This window comes from Heptranchias perlo, chromosome 37, assembly GCF_035084215.1.
Source record: "Heptranchias perlo isolate sHepPer1 chromosome 37, sHepPer1.hap1, whole genome shotgun sequence".
In the NCBI taxonomy this organism is placed as follows: Eukaryota; Metazoa; Chordata; class Chondrichthyes; order Hexanchiformes; family Hexanchidae; genus Heptranchias; species Heptranchias perlo.
The window spans coordinates 11,852,713-11,874,280 of NC_090361.1; the positions used below are offsets into that span (position 1 = coordinate 11,852,713).

The 21,568-nt window shown below is 44.2% G+C and overlaps 1 protein-coding gene across 1 annotated transcript in view; it reads left to right on the forward strand.

Moving 5' to 3' along the window:
- The window catches only part of LOC137304522 (adhesion G protein-coupled receptor L3-like), a 44,152-nt gene extending 23,077 nt beyond the window's left edge, over positions 1-21,075 (forward strand). Inside the window, exons 6-14 of the mRNA XM_067973159.1 lie at positions 986-1,188; positions 3,363-3,524; positions 5,534-5,737; positions 6,967-7,187; positions 8,142-8,208; positions 9,969-10,060; positions 14,047-14,215; positions 15,885-15,992; positions 18,752-21,075. Of these exons, the coding sequence (XP_067829260.1) occupies positions 986-1,188; positions 3,363-3,524; positions 5,534-5,737; positions 6,967-7,187; positions 8,142-8,208; positions 9,969-10,060; positions 14,047-14,215; positions 15,885-15,992; positions 18,752-18,802 (1,277 nt within the window). The 3' untranslated portion in view covers positions 18,803-21,075. The remainder of the gene's footprint in view (positions 1-985; positions 1,189-3,362; positions 3,525-5,533; positions 5,738-6,966; positions 7,188-8,141; positions 8,209-9,968; positions 10,061-14,046; positions 14,216-15,884; positions 15,993-18,751) is intronic.
- Positions 21,076-21,568: the final 493 nt, after the last annotated feature.

Below are 21,568 nucleotides of genomic sequence, written 5' to 3' on the forward strand. Positions count from 1 at the left end.
CAGTTCCTGTGTCTGCTGAGAGCAGGCGTGGGTGCCATTTTAGGCCTCAAATCTAAGATCGATTACTGTTAGATTCAGGACCTACCAACATTACAGCCTCTTCAAAAAGTCTTCGTCAGCCTGCTCTCTTGAACCCAATAGACACAACTTCAGGGTGGCAGGGTGCTGCTTCCATAGTGTAGCCTTCAGATGAAGCAAGGTGGGAGATAATTTGATCAGCAGCGCAGTAATTCAGTCCCTATTTCAAATTCATACATTCTGCCTTTTATTTCATATTTCCATTCTAAATTACTATGTCCTCAGTTATAATGGAAACCGCCTATGTAAACGTGTCACACTGTAATTGCACCCTCCCACCAGTGGTGGCGCTGTATCATCTCCAGTGGAGGGAGGATATAATTACAGCATGAAAAGTTTACATGGAGAATCCCATTATAAATGTGGACATAGGAATTTATAATGGGAAAGGTTAACAAAGTGCGAGCAGATTTAAGATTTTTAATATATTACTGGTTGATCTTTCATGGTGTGACACACAGGGAGTGAAAACAAATGTTATTTTTAGTTGAAAAGGAATTAGAGTGTGATTGGACCGGGGTCCGCAGACACAATTCAGACTTTGTTTTAAAGTCATGCATTCTGTCCTTATTTGTGCATAATAGTTTGACAAAAGTTTGGGAGGCAGAGAAATAAAGTTGGTTGCAGTATAGGAGAACTGGAAGAGGCAAAACGGAGGAACTAAGTACAAAGTGACAAGTTTATGTAGACAGTTTTCATTATAAATGTGAATGTTGGAATTTATAACGGGAAAAAGTTGACACAGGATGTGTGCGCAGATGTAAGATTTTTTAAGGTGTAGATAGATATCCACATATACACAAATATCATGATAATCTTTTATTGAGAAGGAAGGGCTGAGAATGGACTGCTTTTATCTGGCTTGATGATTCGGATAGAACGCTGCTCTTTCTTATTTCACTGTCAGATCGAACACCTCTGGCTGTTGCCTTAATCACTTACAAAGACATGGAATCCATTTTGAGCGATACCGTTAAAGAGACCGAGGACGCAGACAGATCCAACGAGCAGAGAGTGGTGTTGAACTCAAAAGTACTTACAGCGGTGATGGGCAACAGAGATCGAGGGAACCTAACTCATCCCATTACCCTCACGTTCAAACACAGCGAGGTTTGAGAGACACTATTTCACAATCTTCACTGATTAATGTTATATTGCAATGTTGGTGGTCAACCACATGACAATGATAAAGGTTTATTCTTTAACATGGTTTTTTTTATATGTTGTTGTTTATTCCAAATTTTCTCCTCCCTCTCACTGAAGGCCCCCTGACTCTTTCTTGGTTTCATGGACAAGAGCGGCCTTCCAGTGTTTCGGCCAAGTCTCGCACGTGGGCCTAGACAGGGAGTGTTGGAAAGATGTTCAGTTGCATACAGCATCGCAGACAAGCTTGATCATTTGCCCACCTGAGATGAAAACATGACTTTCCCACTTAGAGGTGTTTGCTGACTTCCCCACCTGTAGCATCTGACTCAGTACGGACCTCAATCTGCCTAAAGGAGAAAGGAAGGGCTTGCATTTATATAGCTCCTTTCATGACCTCAGGACGTCCCAAAAGCGCTTTACAGTACTTTTCAAGTGTAGTCACCAATTCCTGAGATATACACTGCAATTTTTGAAGGAGTGCACACCTGAAACTGCTTTGCACTGAGGTAAAAGTGACAGCGTAACTTCACCCGAAGGTATTCTGGCCCCTCCCAGTCAGGAGCACATTTTAGTGAAACTTTGACCCCGATATTTGCGGGGAGGGTGCAGGTAACTCGGTGACGGTAGCTCGGGGGAAAACTCGGCAAGGCCGGGGACACATGAGGGCCTGTCGAACTTAACGGCGGGACCGCACGATCGTTTCTTTCTTCCGTTTCCCGCCAGGCAGCCGGCCAGATTGACGGGTTGGCCGGGCGGGAAAACCAGCGGCAGGAGGCTGCAGCGGGGGACCGTGGGGGAGGGCCCCCGGCAATTGGGAGGTGGGGCGGGGGGGGAGGAAGCGAGAGGGCGGAGCTTAGGAGGGGGAGGGGAGAGAGGCCATCGAGGGAGGGGTGAGAGAGAGAGAGGCCGCGATCGGCAGAAGGGAGGCCGAAGGCTTCCTTGAGGGGCTGGGGGAAGCACTCTCGCTCCTCCTGGCCCACAAGGCATGCTGTAAAAGCCACTTACATTCCTCAGCTGGCAGCTCCCGCCATCTTTGTGCTGCCGGGTTTCCTGAGTCCTGGGAAACCCGCACGGCAACCGTACAATTTAAATCAGGCTCCCAAATGCACTGTAAGAGCCTGATTTAAATATGTTAATGAAGTGTCCCCGCCTCTCGTGTTTATCATTAACCCCCCCCACCCAACCGACCCTCCCCTGCCTGTCAAGTTATCTCAGTTTCTGAGTTTGAAAAAATAATAGTAGTCACTTGAGGAAGAAAAATAAGATTCCATTCTATTCAATAGGGAACAGATAAATCTCCTTAATAAAAACAGGAAATGCTCGAGAATCTCAGCAGGTCAGGCAGCGTCTGTGGAGAAAGAAACAGAGTTAACGTTTCAGGTCGAAGACCTTTCGTCAGAACTGGAAGATGTTGAAGTTTTTAAGAAAGTACAGAGTCAGGGAAAGGAGGAGGGAGGGGAGGAAAGAACAAAAGGGAAGGTCTGTGATGGGGTGGAGGACACGAGTGATTAAATGACAAAAGGGATGATGGTGCAAGGCAAGGAAGGTGGTAATGGGACAGGTTAAGAAACGAAAGATTGATCAGGAGTAGCTGTAAACGGCAGCAGCAGAACTGATACTAATATCAGAACTAGCACTGGTCAGCTGGTCAGTATTTTGCATTTGAGATAAATCTCCTTGGTTAGCGTAATCCTCGATTAATATAAGGACCCTTTCATTTGCTGGAAGCTGGAGTAATCCTGTGCCTTGAGAGCTCTCCTTGACTTCTTGCTTTAGCAAGCAAGAAACAGAGAGAGAAAAGACCAAATCCCATCTCATTGTAACATTGCACCGCTGGTCCAGAGACGCAGCAAGTTTAGCGAGATCCACAGGTGAAAGAGAGGCAGGTGGCAAGTGACAACTGAACAAGTACTACTGTTCCATATTCTCCTGACAGATGGAAGTTGGCATTAAATTTAATAAAGCCCGCTCAGTGGGACTTTGAGAAGGAAAAAGATACCATCGCTGCAATATGATCTGGAACATTACAATCTGTTATGGGCTCTAAGTACACTCATGGCAAAATCTAATCTTGGGAAGTTGATGAGGTGTTGAAAATGGTATGTGTTCCCTGATAGATTCCCTTGTCTGTTCTACAGATCAAAACAGACAAGTCAAATACAATCTGTGTCTACTGGAATATGACAGCATGCGAACGCTTCTGGTCTCCCGAAGGCTGTGAATTAGTGACGTATAACACAACTCACACAGTGTGTCGAGTGTATCACCTCTCCAGCTTCGCTATACTGATGGCGCTAAAGGTATAACTTAGCGGGATAACACTCTGCATAAACCAACAGGTCTGGGTCTGCGGAGGGCGCGGGGAGGCAGGGTGGTAGGCGTGGATATAAAGAAGAAATCAAAGCGAGATTGAGAAGCAGTGAGGCTGAGAGAAACAGGCAGAGAAAGGGTGGAGAGCAAGAGGAAACATAGAGGTAATCAGATCTCGAAAGAGAGACACACATCGGGAGAGTGAGTCAACGAAAGGGAGAAAAAAGAAAGCTCAGATTGAAGAAGATTGGTGCTGTATCTTGAAGTTTACATCGTTAAAATTAAATTTGGGATAGTTGGAGAAGATCGCTGATCGCAATTTCCAGAAAAATCATAAACATATTTCACTCGGAATAGTGACCATAATCTTCCTGTTTATAATATCAGCAACACACAGGGGCCAATCTTCACCCCCATTTTCCAGTGGGAACCGGGCGGTAGTACGATGCCAATCGCGGTGCAGCACTTACCGCACTTTCTTGCCAATGTTCAGGCCGCCACCTTTTTGGTGAGGTCTTTGAAACGGGCGGCCACAGCGCCCGATAAAAACAGGCAGGCACCGCATTAGCCCATGCAAATCAGAGTCCTACGGTGCCAATAGGGCCCCGATGCAATTTTATGACACCAATGGGCAGTGCGCACTCTGCCCGTTGGCACTTGGCGTTGAGTGGCCTAAACCTGCTGTCCTTAAAGGGACCGCTGCAGGTGACGATCCGGATTCTTTCCCCTCAGTCTGGTTCAGTAATAACTGAAGTCGAATACATTTTAAAGTTCAACACATCTTTAATAGCAGGGTTCTTAGTCTGCAGCATTGATTTGGACTCCTGATAGAGTCCCTCTATGCTGGCAGAGCAAGAACAAGAAACATACAGAAATCCACACGTTTTTATACAGATGAATAGGGTTGGAACATACTTAACGAGGGTCAACACCAATCATAAGCCGGGCACAGGTTGCCATGCGAGGTTACATTATTTCCGGCCAATCATAAATCGTCCATGTGCTGATCATGCTGCTGTTAGACATCAAAGGGGTACTTCCTCACCTTCCAACTTGGAATGTTCTTCCCTGTTCCTTCTGTTCCTTATCTCCCAACCTGGAATGTCTTTCAACTTTGGCTAAGCTCGTTACCTATATTGATCTGCCATAAACATGGAGACATTCAGACCAGTCCTTGACTCACATCAAAGACCTATCATTGATAAGACAATGCAGGCCTGCTGACTAAGCAAACATATGGCCCAGCAGGAGGGCCAGGCCACTTGTATCAATCTCAGTTACTAACTAATTAACCCTTTCTAACCATTTTGCATTCTGCTTCTTTGCCACGTAGGCATTTTAATATTTTACCGAAAACTGACCACGTAGGGATTCTCACAGGCACCTCAGTAAAAGGGGTCCTGAGGAGCATCAGCTCTTGCTGCCCCACGAAAATCAACCCCTAATGCAGCCCGACAGTCCGTGGGCCTCCCCCTCTTCCCCTCCTCCCCTTTAACCGATTGCACCAGTCGGTTTGATTCCCCGCCCAATATTAATCTCCGATAACTTCAAAGGAGAGTAAAATCGGGCCGGGTGTAAAAACCAATGTTGCACCCAATCCCTTCAGTTTCCTGCCCGACAAGTTAGGTTAAAACTTACTCACATGAACTCCAAAGGCTACAATTATAGCGACATACTCCGAAGAGGGATGAGATACTTGCTGTAGAATCATAGATGGTTCTTTTGCTAATTATCTTAGATCTGTGTCCTCTGGTTATCGGCCATTTTCAGTGAAATTATGTCGCAGCATATACTTCACTATAACTGTTACATACATCTCCATTCACAAATCAACACATCACCGTTACATTTTATCAAGATTTCTCTGCGTAGTCACTTATTTTGCCTTCCTTTGTGTTGCCACTAACACTGTTTTTGCCCTCCCCCTCACCCCAACCAAAAGCAAGAGGTAATTGTTAAATAATCCTGGATGTCTGATCTTCCTGTATTGTGTTCACAGGATCTCCCAGATGTGTTTGCGGTTGAAGTCATCACACAAGTTGGATTGAGCATCTCGCTGGTGTGTCTGCTCATGGCGATTGTCACTTTTTCCACTTGCCATCCCCTTAAAGAAACACGGCGAACAATCCACACGAACTTGTGCCTGAGTTTGTTTGTGGCTGATTTAGTCTTCCTTTTTGGAATTTCACAAACGGGAAATCAGGTAAGAAAACCTAATGATCGTTAAAGTGATGACATGTTAAAGGGAAGCAGCATCATGAACTACATTGTCTTTATCTGTCTCATTTTTCCTATGTGCCTGTCGGCCGTACAGCCTCGTCAAACATTTAATGAAAAAAAATGTTGCATTAAACGCACTTGATCTGAGAATCAGTGACAAGGCTTCACCAAACCGTCCTGTATCACTGATCAAGCCAACAAACAAAAGTCAGTCATTGGGCCTGCTGCAGTAACAGCCCCATCTGAAGGCCGTTCTCTTCATTTCAACCCATTTCAACTCCATACGGCCCCTTCTTACATCATTTGGAGGTTCATGGGGGAGTTTCCTATGAGCTTCCCTGCTGCCTTAATTAGTAAGTGCTCTATTAATGTAGAACGAGCTATGTAGATCAGGAAAGTTCCATTCCAGTCTGTACTGTTAGCTGAACCCAGCTGGTGTGACAACAAGATGGTACAATTAGTCTCAGTGTCGCCGGTCCAGAAGGGACAAAAATCAGCCATATTTTTCCTGGCTGATCACTGGCCAGTGATATTTGCTTGAAAGTGCATGTCTGTGGATATAGGGAGAAGCTAGGATTGGGCTTTCCTCAACCCAAACACACCGACATATGGGGACAGATTTTGACTTTGTGCCTTAGTGTTAGAGAGTCAACAGCCCGTTTTAGATCTCTCCCCATTTCTATTTCTATTGAAGCTGTTTTGACAAAGGCACCAATCCATGGATCAAAATTCTCATTAAAACAGCAGAGAAATTTCGCACCAACATATTATTGTAACTATCACTCACATTAACCAGAGAGATTTGAGTGTGTCGTGGGTGTGAATTGTATGATTTATATCAATTAGTGTTAACTGTATTCAGGTGGTGTGTGTCAATTGGGGACTTTCTTGTATCCTTTTTATAGGAGACAAGCTAGGGTGTGGGGTATGTGTAAGGGGAATCTCTATGAATAAAGGCTTGGAAGCAACTGAAGACCAGGCTCTAGTATTCTATCCTTCACTGCATGGCTATCCAATTTTAACAATGGGGAATTGTATATTGCTGATTTATACTCACTGACGAGCATTACTAAGTTACTCACTTGTGACTTTTCAACTCATGAACTTCTCTTATTAGTGAAAAATGTTTGGATATTATGCACTTATCTGTCCCTTGTTATCTATGTTCCATTCGCTGGTGTTCTGAATTAACACCGTGACTGTTCTGTTTAGACACTTTGTGGCATCATCGCAGCTGTTCTTCACTACTTCTTCCTGTCAGTGTTCGCCTGGATGTTCCTAGAAGGTATCCAGCTCTACCTGATGGTGGAAGTTGTCTTCTCCCCAAGGGTTCCTCTTGACCGTTACATTTACTGGATTGGCTATGGGTTTCCGGCTGCCATAGTGGCAGTTTCAGCAGCAGTTAATCACAATGGATATGGAACCCAATCATCGTGAGTTTACATTTGTTATGATGTCAGAAATAATGAGACGCTTATTCTGATTTGGGATGAATACAGGGTCGCCAACTCTGGCTGGACGTATTCCAGGAGGTTTCATCACATGGCTTCTCGCCTCCATCCGCCCCGCCCCCTCACTCCCGCCATTGGCTGCCTGACCTGTCCATCCTCGTTGCGGCCTGCCTTCCCCTGCCCATTGGAAGGCGGACAGACTCTTTATTACCCAATTGGATGATTCTTGACTGTCAGTCGAACTGCCTTTCTTTCCCCATCTCCGTTACTGTTATAACTAATAAACAAAAGTGTTCAAAGATAATTAAAAAAACAATTTTTATTTTAATGGCTGTATCATTTTTTCTCAGTGTTGGTTGCAGCCATGCCTAGGAGATTAATTGTCCTGGAGACTCCAGGACAATCCTGGAGGGTTGGGAACCCTAGGTGAATATTGTAATCCATGTTATGTTGCTCTCACCTGTTTTTTTCCCCCTCTTGCCGATGTCCTTTCTCCTCTCCTGGATTATGGTTCCACAGGCCCCGGTCACTCTCTGGCACCAGTCGCCATTTTACACGTGAGCCCAGACACAGACGGGAGCGGTTTTATTAGTTTGCGCTGCAATGGATGGAAAATCTTAACCAAGCCTTCTTGAATTTCCAATTGGCGCTGCAAGCAATTGAGACTCCCTGCTGACAGGGGAAGATTTCCCAAAGAGGCAGGTGTGGCTTTGGAGTATTGGAAACAAGACTGAGGGTCTTGAAGTTAATGGGACGTGGGGAACTAGTGGAACTAGGCAAGGATAAAGGTAATGGGTGTGAGGGACTTTGTGCAGGCGAGCATTGTGTGTGGTTCTGGATGAGCTACAATTTATGATGCAGCCTAAGTTGATCGTAGACATTCGTGCACGTTACAGATAGTATGTGTTTTAACCATCTCTTTCCTTTTAATCACAGCTGTTGGCTCGCCTCTAAGGATTACTTTGTGTGCAGCTTCTTTGTGCCTGCCATTTTAATCAGTGCGGTAAGTTGAATCAAAGACCACACTTACTTCACAATACACATGAATGGAGGCCATTCGGTCCATCTTAGAAAGACCCGACAATTCTTCCATCGCAGCGTCCAACTGTTTCTTAAATGGAGTTGGATTTTTGTTCCATTTCCTTACTCAGAAGTCAATTGATCACTGTGAAAAACTTCTGATATTGGTCCGAAATTTGCCACTTACCCAGTGTGAATCTGTGTTCCCTTGTTCTACTCTCACAGTTTAGTGTTCAGGATCTACCTTTTCCAGACTATTACTCTCTTATACATCTCCATAAAGTCACCTCTCAATTGCCTCTTTTGAAAAGCTCGAATTTCTAAGTCTTTCCATGAGACACTAAGGATGGGACTTGTGTCTCGTGTCTGCACTGCCTCCATGACTTGAGTAGGTTCCTTGGGTCTTGGTGACCTTGGCTGGACGTAGCCCTCGAGGCGCAGTCTGACCAGAGCAGTATACGTTTGAGTACTTCCTCTGACTTCGACTCTGCTGTTGTGACTATACCTTGCAGCGTTCGATATGGATTATTTATTGCTGTTGTACATGTCGAGTCGGCTGAAACACCGAGATTGCTTTCGACTTTATCCTCTGCGATTTCAACACCATTCATGATATACTTACTTCACTCATTTTTGTTCCTACGAACAGCACTTTACACTTGTACCTACTGAATGTCATCTACCATTGATCTGCTCACTTACACTTGGGCCAGCAATCCTAGCACATTATGCAGGATCGTTTCTGCTGGCGACCTCCGACGTCAATCCTGCTGGAGGTCACGGGGTCAGTAGGAGGTCACCCTGTTTGAATGGGCCCAGCAGAGGACTGCGTCATTGGGGGGTGGGGGCAGGGGGGGGTAGAATCTTGGGTGTTTGCCTTGCCCCACAGACTGAAAAGTCTGGTGACTGCTACCATGTGGTGGTGGGGTGGGGGGTGGGGAGGTTTGCTGGCACCCCCCGAAGCCCCTCAGAAAAGTTTAGCAGTGCCTCCAGCAACCCCTTGGTTGGAGGGCTGCAGTCAAATAAAATAGAAAGAAATGGTGTCTTTAATCTTCAGGATTCCCAGCGCGGATTCCCAGATGAGGCTCAGCTCGATTGGTCAGGAAACCTGTTCTCATCCGGCCGTTCATACCCTGGGTCCCTCTGAGGGCCAGGAATGTGGGAGTCCCCTCATCGGCCCAGCTCCCACCTGCGTCAGTACCTTGTGAAGGTGCAGGCAGAGGCTCCATCCATTGGCTCCATCCATTACAAGACCCCATGGGAACCCCCTCGCAAGTCTAGGACCTAGTGGCTCTTCTGCTGAATTCGCGGTGGGAGTGCGTCGGAAGGTTTGGGGATATTAGGCCCCCATTTTGTCAAGCTCATCTTGTAGTTCCAAAGTGTACTCCTCAGAATACTCTAGCTTTCCTGTTTTGCTACTGTCTGTTAACCTGACCAGTTTGTATTGAGTTGCTTAATCCAAGTCGTGAGCATGAATTAGAAGCAGTAGAGAGTCCTAACACTGATCTCACAGGGAAAACTGTAGCATCAGGCACTAGATGGTGATTAGGGGCAGCAACACTGGCTGATTTCTCCCCTCTCTACGACAGGGGCACTGAGACAAATTGTGAGGCCCACTCCATGCCCCGGCTAAGATCAGCTAACTCAGCGGAGGGCCTCTCCTCTCTCTCAATGGACAAAATTATCAGGGGGGAGCTGCTTGTGAGTCATTTGAGTGCTGGAGTATTTTTCTTTTGATTGCAGGTCAATTTATGCTTCCTTTGCAAAACGTTGGTTAAGCTGAGAGCAGAAATGTCAAAGATCAGTTCCGACGAAAGGGGACTGGAAAAGAAGAGGTAAATGGTTTGTTTACAAATGGTTATTGCTCGACTTTGCTTGGTCCTCAGGTTGAATGGCTCCTTCCACATTTTTCAAAGCCCTTTTGTGACATTAACGTCTTATCGATTGTTCTATCTGTGCCTCACAATTGTAAAGTTGAGCTTCCATGATAGCTCAATGGGTAAGTCTATCTGTTACTATCTGTAGATGCTGGGGGACAATTGGAGCTTTCAAGGCTGAGATCGATAGATTTTTGTTGGGTAAGGGTCTCAAGGGATATGGAGCAAAGGTGGGAAAATGGAGTTGAGGTGCAGGTCAGCCATGATCCAATTGAATGGCGGAGCAGGACGGAGAGGCTGAATGGACTACTCCTGTTCCGAATGTTATTATGTTACTAAGTCCACTGTCCAGCATGGCGTTTGGCCATACAAACCAGAAGGTCTCATGTTCCAATCCCAGTATGTGTTGAGCTAGCTGATCTCAGTTGTAACAGCATCTGATGTGCTAGAATTGGATCCAAACCCTCACAAGCTCAACGAAGGGTATTATCCAAGGTTCTTGCCTCTGAATGTTACATAGTAACCTCTACAGGAAGTGTTCATATGAGGACAGAATCTCCCTATCTCAGTTGCTCCCTCCAGACCTATAATCCTCCAAGGACTCTACGCTCCTCCAACTCTGGCCTCTTTCACATCCCCGATTTCTTTCGCCGCACCATTGGCGGCCGTGCCTTCAGCTGCCTAGGCCCTAAGTTCTGGAATTCCCTCCCTAAACCTCTCCGCCTCTCCACCTCTCTCTCCTCCTTTAAGACGGTCCTTAAATTCTATTTCCTTGACCAAGCTTTTGGTCACCTGTCCTAATATCTCCTTATATGGCTCAGTATTAAATTTTGTCTGATAATGCACCTGTGAAACCCTTGGGAACGTTTTATTCCGTTAAAAGCACTATATAAATGCAAGTTGTTATTGTTGAGGATGAGGTTAGGATGAGGCTGAACAATGTTGCTTTCATGCTTTAAAAGTCTACTAAAACTCTCAGTGTAGGCTCATACTGGAAGAATAACCAATTAAATGAATTACTGAATTAAAAGATATGAAGAAACTTGATGAATTCTTTGTAATCAATAATTAGCTTAGGAAAAATATTTTCTGAATATATATAATGTCATAAGATGAGATATATAAGATGAGAAAAATAGCCTCCAAATCTCAAAGGTTTAAAAAGGAGACATTTTTGGGTCCTCTTCTAGGAGTTGTAATTTTTTTTTTTGGCATGCCAACTCTCCTCTTTTCTCCATTTGTCTTCTGAAGGCATTAACTGGCTCTTGGTGGGGCGACAAGTTTCACAGTCATCGGCCATCATCTGGTAACTTGCCCAAATGCCCATTCTTCATTTGTCAGACTAGGCAGAAGGGTTTCCTCAGACTATTGAAGAACATAAGAGATAGGAGCAGAAGTAGGCCGTACAGCCCCTCGAGCCTGCTCCGCCATTCAATAAGATCATGGCTGATCTTCGATCTCAACTCCAATTTCCCGCCCGATCCCCATATCCCTAGATTCCCCTAAAGTCCAAAAATCTATCGATCTCAGTCTTGAATATTCTCAACAACTGAACATCCACAGCCCTCTGGGGTAGAGAATTCCAAATACCCCTCTGAGTGAAGAAATTCCTCCTCATCTCAGTCCTAAATGCCCGACCCCTTATCCTGAGACTATGTCCCCTATTTCTAGACTCTCCAGCCAGGGGAATCATCCTCTCAGCATCTACCCTGTCAAGCCCTCTTAGAATCTTACATGTTTCAATAAGATCACCTCTCATTCTTCTAAACTCGAGAGAGTATAGGCCCATTCTACTCAATCTCTCCTCATAGGACAACCCTCTCATCCCAGGAATCAATCTAGTGAACCTTTGTTGCACTGCCTCTAAGGCAAGTATATCCTTCTTAGGTAAGGAGACCAAAACTGCACACAGTACTCCAGGTGTGGTCTCACCAAAGCCCTGTACAATTGTAGTAAGACTTCCTTACTCTTGTACTCCAAGCCCCTTGCAATAAAAGCCAACATACCATTTGCCTTCCTAATTGCTTGCTGTACCTGCATGTTAACTTTCTGTGTTTCGTGTATGAGGACACCCAAATCTCTCTGAACACCAACATTTAATAGTTTCTCACAGCTGAACTCAATTCTGTTCTCACCTGCTGTGCACAAACATGCATTCTCCAGCAGGTGTATTTTTGAGACGTAGTCACTGGTGTAATGTAGCAAATTAGCTCAGATCAACCCCTGTGGCAAAAATTAATTGTTTGCGTTTGTTGAATTTTTTAACTTGCACTGTCTTATTGCTAGAAACGGTACACAGGGGGTCAATTGTAGTTTTCTATGAGCTAGGCTCTGTATTGAGTAGAAAATACACTTTACGCTATGGCAGATATGTCTTAATATGCATCGTAGGCACTGAAACAAAGATGTTCTCATCTGTTGATGTAGGCTGAATATGAGACAATGAGTTCCAGTTATCACAAACAGATTAAATGAGGCGATAAGTAGCCTCGCCACTGTCAAAGATTACCTTCATTGGAAGCACTTTGAGATACCTTGCAGCTTGAAGTGTTATTCTATGCAATTTGCCCAGCATGGCATGCAGGCAGGCTGTGAGAATATTCCATTCTTCACTAAAGCATTCCAACCAATTGCTCTGCAGTCCTGCTACAACCAGTGGTGGACAATTAAACAACTAACGGGAGGAGGAGGCTCCATGAACATCCCCATCCTCAACCATGGCCGAGCCCAGCACGAGTGCAAAAGACAAGGCTGAAGCGTTCGGAACCATCTTCAGCAAGATGTGCCTAGTGGATGATCCTACTCGGCCTCCTCCCGATATCCCCACTATCACAGATTTCCAGTCTTCAGCCAATTTGATTCACTCCACGTGATATCAAGAAACGGTTGAATGCACTGAACCCAGCAAAGGCTACAGGTCCCGACAACAATTCTGGCTGTAGTGCTGAAGACCTGTGCTCCAGCACTAGTCGTGTCTCTAGCCAAGCTGTTCCAGCACAGCTACAATACAGGCATTTAGCCGACAATGTGGAAAATTGCCCAGGTATGTCCTGTCCACAAAAATCAGGACAAATCAAACCCGGCCAGTTATCGCCCCATCAGCCTACTCTCAATCATCAACAAAGTGATGCAAGGTGTCGTCGACAGTGCTATCAAGCGACACTTACTCACCAATAACCGATGCTCAGTTTGGGTTCTGCCAGGACCACTCAACTCCAGACCTCATTACAGCCTTGGTCCAAACATGGAAAACAAGAGCTGAATTCCAGAGGTGAGGTGAGAATGACTGTCCTTGTCATCAAGGCGGCGTTTGACCGAGTGTGGCACCAAGGAGCCCTAGTAAAATTGAATTCAATGGAGATCAGGGAGAAACTCTCCAGTGGCTGGAGTCATACCAAGCACAAAGGAAGATGGTAGTGGTTGTTGGAGGCCAATCATCTCAGCCCCAGGACATCGCTGCAGGAGTTCCTCAGGGCAGCATCCTGGGCCCAACTATCTTCAGCTGCTTCATCAATGACCTTCCTGTTTTGTAAAGAGAGGAGCATTATACCATTTAATATGCAGTCTGTGATTCTGGAGTGTGATAAGGAAAAGCTGTGCATGACTTGGCCTGGATGTGCAGTCTAATTGGTGTAACATCCTACGGTCAGTTTTTTGATGCTGAGGAAGTTTTTCTGTAGGTTTGAAATGATTTTTAAATATAGTTTCTTTTAATTAGAGACAGATGCTTCTCTAAGCACTTTTCTATGCAGTAGATTGTTTGAGACCACGTAACTTCACTGGGTCAGGAATCAATTTAACCCAACTGTGATTGTAGAAACTTTTCGTTGTAAAATTAATTATAATAAGGGGCACAATATTATAAATATGACTATTAATAGCTGCTATTATTCTATATTCTATTTGGACACTGAATATTTTGATAAATTATTGTCTTTACACAGAGTATTTACACTGACAGCCATTGGCCAATTGTTCATCCTGGGCTCTACCTGGATATTGGGAGGGTTTTATATCCAAAATGCAACCATTCCGATGATGTACATCTTCACCATATTAAACAGTTTCCAGGGGATGTTCATTTTCATCATGCACTGCCTGTTGTATAAGAAGGTATGTCTCTATTCCTTTACTTAATGTGCTCTTCACATACTCTGATGTCCTCTGGATCCATCTAGTCATACGATTGTTTATGTTCTCCCCTCCTCTCCTGAAGGCGCTGACTTCTCTTGAATGGCCTGGCTCTAATTTTTAAGATTGTGTCCCCTTGTTCTTGATTGCCCCACCAGAGGAAATAGTTTCTCCGTGTCTGCCCCATCGAATCCTTTTAACATTTTAAACATCTCGAACAGATCATCTCTCAATCTCCTATACTCAAGGGAACACAAGCCAAGTTTATGCAACCTGTCCTCATAATTTAACCTTCTAAATCCCGGTATCACTCTGGTGAATCTGCACTGCACCCCCTCCAAGGCCAATATATCCTTCCTGAGGCCCAGTGCTCAGAACTGAACACAATACTGCAGATAGGATCTGACCAAGGCTCTATATACTTCCTCCTGCTTGTAATCCAAAAGATTATTTCAACTACAGTTAGTTTATCTGGTTAGAAGTTACTAAAACACAACCTAATTGACGCACAAATGTTGATTTTAATATTCCAGATGTTCATTCAAATCTTAAAGGCTTCCCGGTCTGGAGTGAACAACATTTTGTTGTTCTCAATTAAGTACTTGGGACTGTCTGGCTATTAAAGTAACACATTGCCAAATGTGCCTTAAGGCAGGCCTTACTCAGTCCTTATCCACTCACTGACAAAACTATCCAGCCATTGTCTGACTGTAGCAGGAGGTACGTTCGAAGGGAGCCTTACCTTTATATATTTTTGTTTATCAAGTTGCTAGATGTTGTGCTAGACATTGGAATAGTCCGACATTAAATCAGGTGTTACACAGCCAAATTGCAAAATAAAGGTTTTCATGCTGACCCCAACAATAACCTTAGCTCCCCCTACACATCACTGTAACATTTACAGTTCCCACACCCGCGGGTCTTTAAGGTTTCTCTCAGCACCATTGTTCTATGAGTCAAATTATGGGAAGCCTTCCTATTGTGGACTTGCGCCTAATAGGCCCTGTGTTGGGACTGCCCAAACTCATTGGGCCTATAGCTGGAAAAGAGAGGAGAGGCTTATTCTCACAACTGGAACTGAACGTTGATTGGAGTGGTGGAAGGAAATGTGTACTGACCGATAAAAATCTGGGAAAATACAGAACAAAAATTGTCCCAGCAAGTCCACTTTTTCTATGGACGATGAAAAATCTAGCCTATTATGGATTCTACCCCAAATTAATCTCCTCAGGGATAGTCTACTCTCCGATACTTAATGACCACCAAACAGAACTTCAAGGTATTCATATCTCGGGACGAACTGCAAAATATTTCAAATCTTTCCTTACTTTTTGTCCTCTCCTCTGTGAAGGTGCTAATTTGTGTTGGGATGCGGTGCCAGTGCCTCAGCGACCGGCTATTTCTCACGTGTGCATCTATATCATTAATTTCAGCAGGCTATTTGATTTGTGAAGGCAACGCAGCCAAATTCAATCTGGCTGTCGCACATTGTCCACGCCTTGCAGAGACTTTCCAGCTCACTGGAAGCAAGATCTCTGCACAGAATAATGATGAACCTGGCACCTTCCTGACCTTTATTGCTCGTTGGTCCACTTTTTATTATCTGTGTACAGTTTTAAACTACAGTACTGTTCGTTCTTGCCTTTAATAGGTGAGAGAGGCCTATGCTGACTGTCTTAGAAGGACAGCCTGTTTCAGGAGATCATCAAAATGGAAGCCAGCTACTTTTTCCAGCGCACAGACAGCAACGACAAGCCAGGTAAAAACACCAAGTGGTAGAGTTTTGGGCACAATCAGGAAATTGCGCTGGTTCGGTTACAGTTCAAATTTCGGATAAAATTCATTTGCACGATCACAAATGTAAAAACTTTCAATGAACCACGCAATCAGGCAGCGAAACAGAACGTAGTTTCTTTTCTTTGCGTTAAAGAGTATTCCTTGATGGATCTAAAAGTGGTGACCTGCTGCAGTTTAATTAATTCAGCTAAAAACGATCACCAAAAGTAAATATTTTTAATAAGAGTGTCCAGTCTTCCAGCTGTGAGTAACCCTGATTCAAAATCACTGAAAATGACTTAAAAAAACTATACTGGAACATTTAATAGTTTCTTTGGTGTACACTAGCCAGTTTATTAGTAAATTAATTATTTTTTGATTATATAAGTTGTAAACGTGCCTACTTGTGCCTGTCGCCAAAGAAAATGAGCACAATTTGAAGAGCCTTCCCCGACCAGTACTATCAGTGGAATCTCGCAATTTTGACCTGGGGCCGGGGCCAGTTTTATGGGCGGGGCCTGATCCGGGCGAATTGAATCTTAAACCAGAAGAACAGATTGTGGAAAACACGAAAGCAAGTGGTTTTGGGCGTAACTCACTTACGCTTAAAATTCCCCGATCTTTTGACCCAGCGACGATGAGGAAATGGCGATATATGTCCAAGTCGGGATGATGTGTGACTTGGAGGGGAATTATCATCTAATCTGTTTTAGTGATGTTGGTTGAGGGATAATATTGACCAAGACACTGGGGAGTACTCCCCTGCTCTTCTTCAAAATATTGCCCTGAGATCTTCGACATCTACCTGAGGCCTCGGTTTAACTCATTTGAGAGATGGCACCTCCAACAGTGCAGCACTCCCTCAGTACTGCACTGGAGCTTCAGCCTAGATTTTGTGCTCAAAGTCTCTGGAGTAGGACTTGAACCCACAACCTTCTGACTCAGAGGCGGGAGTGTTATCCACTGAGCCTCAGCGGACACTTAATAATAAAAACGGACAGTTACCGTCGGTGATGTGGTCACCTCAGGCCATCCTGGCCGCAGGAAGGCTGCAAGCTCGGGGTTTTGCAGAGTTATCCTGACACCAGGAACGATCCATGAGCAGAAACTGAAAGCTTCCACGTGCTCCGCTGTTGTAATGTTTCCATCTGTGCTCCAACATCCTCCTGCAATACAAACAGGATCAATTCAATGCTGCAAGAACCAGTTACAGCTTTCAATTCTGTAAATATGCTTGATCAAATTGTGAAGCTCCTGTGCTGTCAAAATAGAGAGAAACTATTTCCTCTGGTGGGGGGAGTCCAGAACGAGGGGGCATAACCTTAAAATTAGAGCTAGGCCGTTCAGGGGTGATGTCAGGAAGCAGTTCTTCACACAAAGGGGAGTGGAAATCTGGAACTCTCTCCCCCAAAAAGCTGTTGAGGCTGGGGGGGCCAATTGAAAATTTCAAAATTGAGATTGATAATTTTTTGTTAGATTAGGGTATTAAGGGATGCAGAACCAAGGCAGATAAATGGAATTAAGATGCAGATCAGCCATGATCTAATTGAATGGCAGAACAGGTTCGAGGGGCTGAATGGCCTCCTCCTGTTCCTATGTTCCTATGTCACTTGTAAATAGATTAATGATCTGTCGCTAGCTCATCTTTTGCTGAAATGTGAGGTGATGACAGATGACAGAAAGTTTCTTCTGACTTTAAACCAGGCTCCCTCCGCCCGACAAAACGCAATTGGGATTATGAAATACATCTCGTCCTTATAAAGAAAGACTGACTTGCATTTATGTGGCGCCTTTCATGACTTCAGGCCGTCCCAAAGCGGTGAACAAGCCAATTAAGTACTTTTTGAAGTTTAGTCACTGTTGTGATGTAGGAAAGGCGGCAGCCAATTTGCGCACAGCAAGATCCCACAAGCAGCAATGTGATAATGACCAGATAATCTGTTTTTTTTAGTGATGTTGGTTGAGGGATAAATATTGGCCAGGACACAGAGGAGAACTGTAGGAACAGTGAGTCCTCAGAATTGCCTCTCTGCTTCTATCATCACTAAGGAATCTTACAACACCAGGTTATAGTCCAACAATTTTATTTTAAAATCACAAGCTTTCGGAGATTATCCCCTTCGTCAGGTGACGAAGGGGATAATCTCCGAAAGCTTGTGATTTTAAAATAAAATTGTTGGGCTATAACCTGGTGTTGTAAGATTCCTTACGTTTGTCCACCCCAGTCCATCACCGGCATCTCCACATCATGTCTATCATCACTGTCACGGTCTCCTGAATCAGATCTCTAGTGGGCAGCAGCAAAGCCAAGACACTGTCCCAGAAAAGGACTCTGGAGTTGGGAGATGGAGACGAATTTCCAGGAGGAAGGGCCTGCCACTGCCAGGGCTGGAGGTTCTACACTGATACTTTTCTGCTCCCATTTCAGATTTAAAGCTCGCTCTCCTTTCATGAAATGCCTTTGCATTGAGTTTTTTAAAAATTTGTTCATGGGATGTGGGCGCCGCTGGCAAGGCCGGCATTTATTGCCCACCCTAATTTCCCTTGAGAAGGTGGTGATAAGCCGCCTTCTTGAACCGCTGCAGTCCGTGTGGTGAAGGTTCTCCCACAGTGCTGTTAGGAAGGGAGTTCCAGGATTTTGAGTTAAATTTCAGGGTGTTACTTTGAAGATTTGCAAACAATCTTTACAGTATTAGCTGACGTCCTTCCTCTAAATCAATGTTTTGTTATCTCTTTTCGAAGGGGAGAAGTGTCCAGGATACAGAATTAGCCACATGTGACACCTTGCAATGACCCAGTGGAAGGCTTGTTGGGAGAAACCTTCTGATCAGATTTCCGTGGACTCTGCTCAGCCTCAGACTGTTACCGCCTGTAGCCGCACCCTCGCTGGGCAGTAGGTTTGCTGATTTGTACCAGCTCAGGTTGCACAGGGTGGCTTCTTGCTATAATTACATGGAGAGCTCTGCTAACTTTCAAACACTGGCCCAGACTCAGGTAATAAATAGGCTGTAGAGAGAGAATAGCCACCCCACTGATCGCAGTCCGGGTTAATGAATTTTAAAGATTGCCATTATCTGTGACGGAATAAAATCTGCAGCAGAGGATTATAGTTCACATCTTTTGGCATTTTAAAGTTATTTTTGTTTAAGCAGTGAGCTCCGATAAAACAGTGGGGAATCTGGCAAAGAGGATGTCCTAAGTTCAGCAGTAGGAGGGAGGTTGATAAAGCAGGAGTGTTGTAATGGTGCAGATTGTTTCATGGGTTAATGTCTGTCTCTTTGTTCATGTTAATTCAGATCCCTGCTCCTGTGGGGCTCACCAGCAGATACAGGCCAATTCCCCACAATTGTATTAATATTAATGGATGGAAATTGTCAGAGCACCTCCTTGAATTCCCGATATGCTCTCCTGCCAAGTGGGATATGTGCCTGAATCCTCGATAGTCTCTCCTGGTGCAAAGCTCTCGACTGGAAGCGCTGATGACAAAAAAAGTACTTCATTTTTTTCCGATAAAATAATTTTAATTTTCATTCCTCCAGTCCTGAAGATCTAGGCTGAGGTTAGGGTCTAGTTGCACAGGTACGAGAAGCCTTTTGATAGCTCACCCAAGTCAACAATCTTCTTCTGTGAGCTGAGAGAGTGAGGATCTATTGACTGGAGTGCCTTGTAGGCCCATCTAACATTCACACATGGAATAGAATCACGGACAGTTCAGCACAGAGAGAGGCCAATAAGCTCATCGTACCTGTGACAGTATTAGCTCTTCAATGGAGTTCTATCATACCTATGTGTATTTTTTATTCTTCTTTTTCAAATACTTATCTGAATCTTTTCAAATTATGTTGTGAGTCTTTGCTTCTATAGCCACTTCTGGTCAAGCATTCTGTATTCTAATATGATTAATTTTTCTTGTGATGCCTATGCTACCAATTTGCCAACCTGTGGAAACAATCTTTCATCATTTACCCTTTCAAAACCTGTTATAAATATAAAAATCTCTATTAGATCTATCCTTAATCGTCTTTCTTCCAGTTAAAAAGGCCCCAAATTTTTTAAACTGTAGATGCTTTCCACCACTGACTAGTGATCAGGAGAGATCTATATCTGCAAGGTCATTTATAATGGAAACTGCCTATGTAAACTTGTCACGCTGTAATTGTACCCTCCCGCCAGTGAGGGCACTGTAGAACAATAACTAGTGGGTAAGGGTAATCAGAATGTGACAAGTTTATATAGATAGTTCCCATTATAAATGTGGACATCGGAATTTATAATAGATAGATGAGCAATAAGGACAGAACAAGTGACTCTAAAATGGAACTGATCTTTGTCTGCATGCCTTGGTCCCCCAGCTTCAAACTCCATTTCACCTCAAGGCCACACTTGGTCTTGACTTCCTACATGCAACGCCATGAGAGATCAATGCGTGCGTGTATTATATATATAGATATATGTGTCAACAAATAAGCCATGTTTTGAACCTACCTCGTTGGGCCTCTTCTTGCCAAGGCTCCTGTCCCCGGCAGGTTTGGCCTGTCAGGGAAGCCATTATTGCTCACCCACTCAGGCTTCAGGTCAAAATAGCAGATCAGGCCCCAATGTTGCCTTCGGAGCCCGACCTGCATATTTAAAGAGGACCCCTCCATTTTGGGACGGATATTCTTGCTGCCTAAAATTTAAAATTTCAGTTGACCAGATCGGGGCAGGAAAGGAATGGGTAAGTCCCCCAATCCATTGTAACTGCCCCCCACCCCAGATTCCCCCCTCCCTCGCCATTGGCCGGGGAGAATCCAACTGAGGGGATAGAAAATCGACCCCACTGTTACAGAAAGGGAAAGAGAATTTTTTGTTTGAATTTCTGCTTGTTTTTAGCTGTGTTTTTGGTAACATTTTTTGATTGTCATCATAAAAATCACAATATAGGAATTCCTTTGCAGATAATTTACAACGTGTGAGCGCGACAGAGTCTACCATTGTTGGATTATTGCTCTTTTATCTAGTGCTGAAATATTTGTGACATAAAACAGTTTGTTTGGAAAATGCTTAAAAAAAATAAATACATTTTTGTGACAAGTCATTGTATTCATTACATTGCATAATACACAGGAATAATGCACCTCCATCAAACACATTGGGCTGGATTCTGCTCTGAATTACTACTTGCTTTGGGTCAGATTTGGAGTGCAAAATGGAGCAAAGTGGTTCTTTTATTTTTAAAGTCACACTCTCAAATCTAAGAAACTAAAAAACTACATCAAAATAATCTTCCCCAAAAAAATCGCTTCATCTGCTGCAAGCAAATAATCCAGGAATACAGGAACGGCTAGATGAAAAAAGACTAAGGTCCATCTAGTTCTCCGTCTACCATCCTGGTGGTCGCATGATACAATAATGGAGCTGTTGACTAATCAGAGCAATCAATCTCCATCAATTACTCTGCAACAGATCCAGGCATGAGGTAAGGAAAACCCCCAGTGGTGGAGAGCTTTGGGAACCATAGGTCCAAAGTCACCCTTTTGCTACATTTACTATACGTCATGTCTCAAATTACTCAAACAC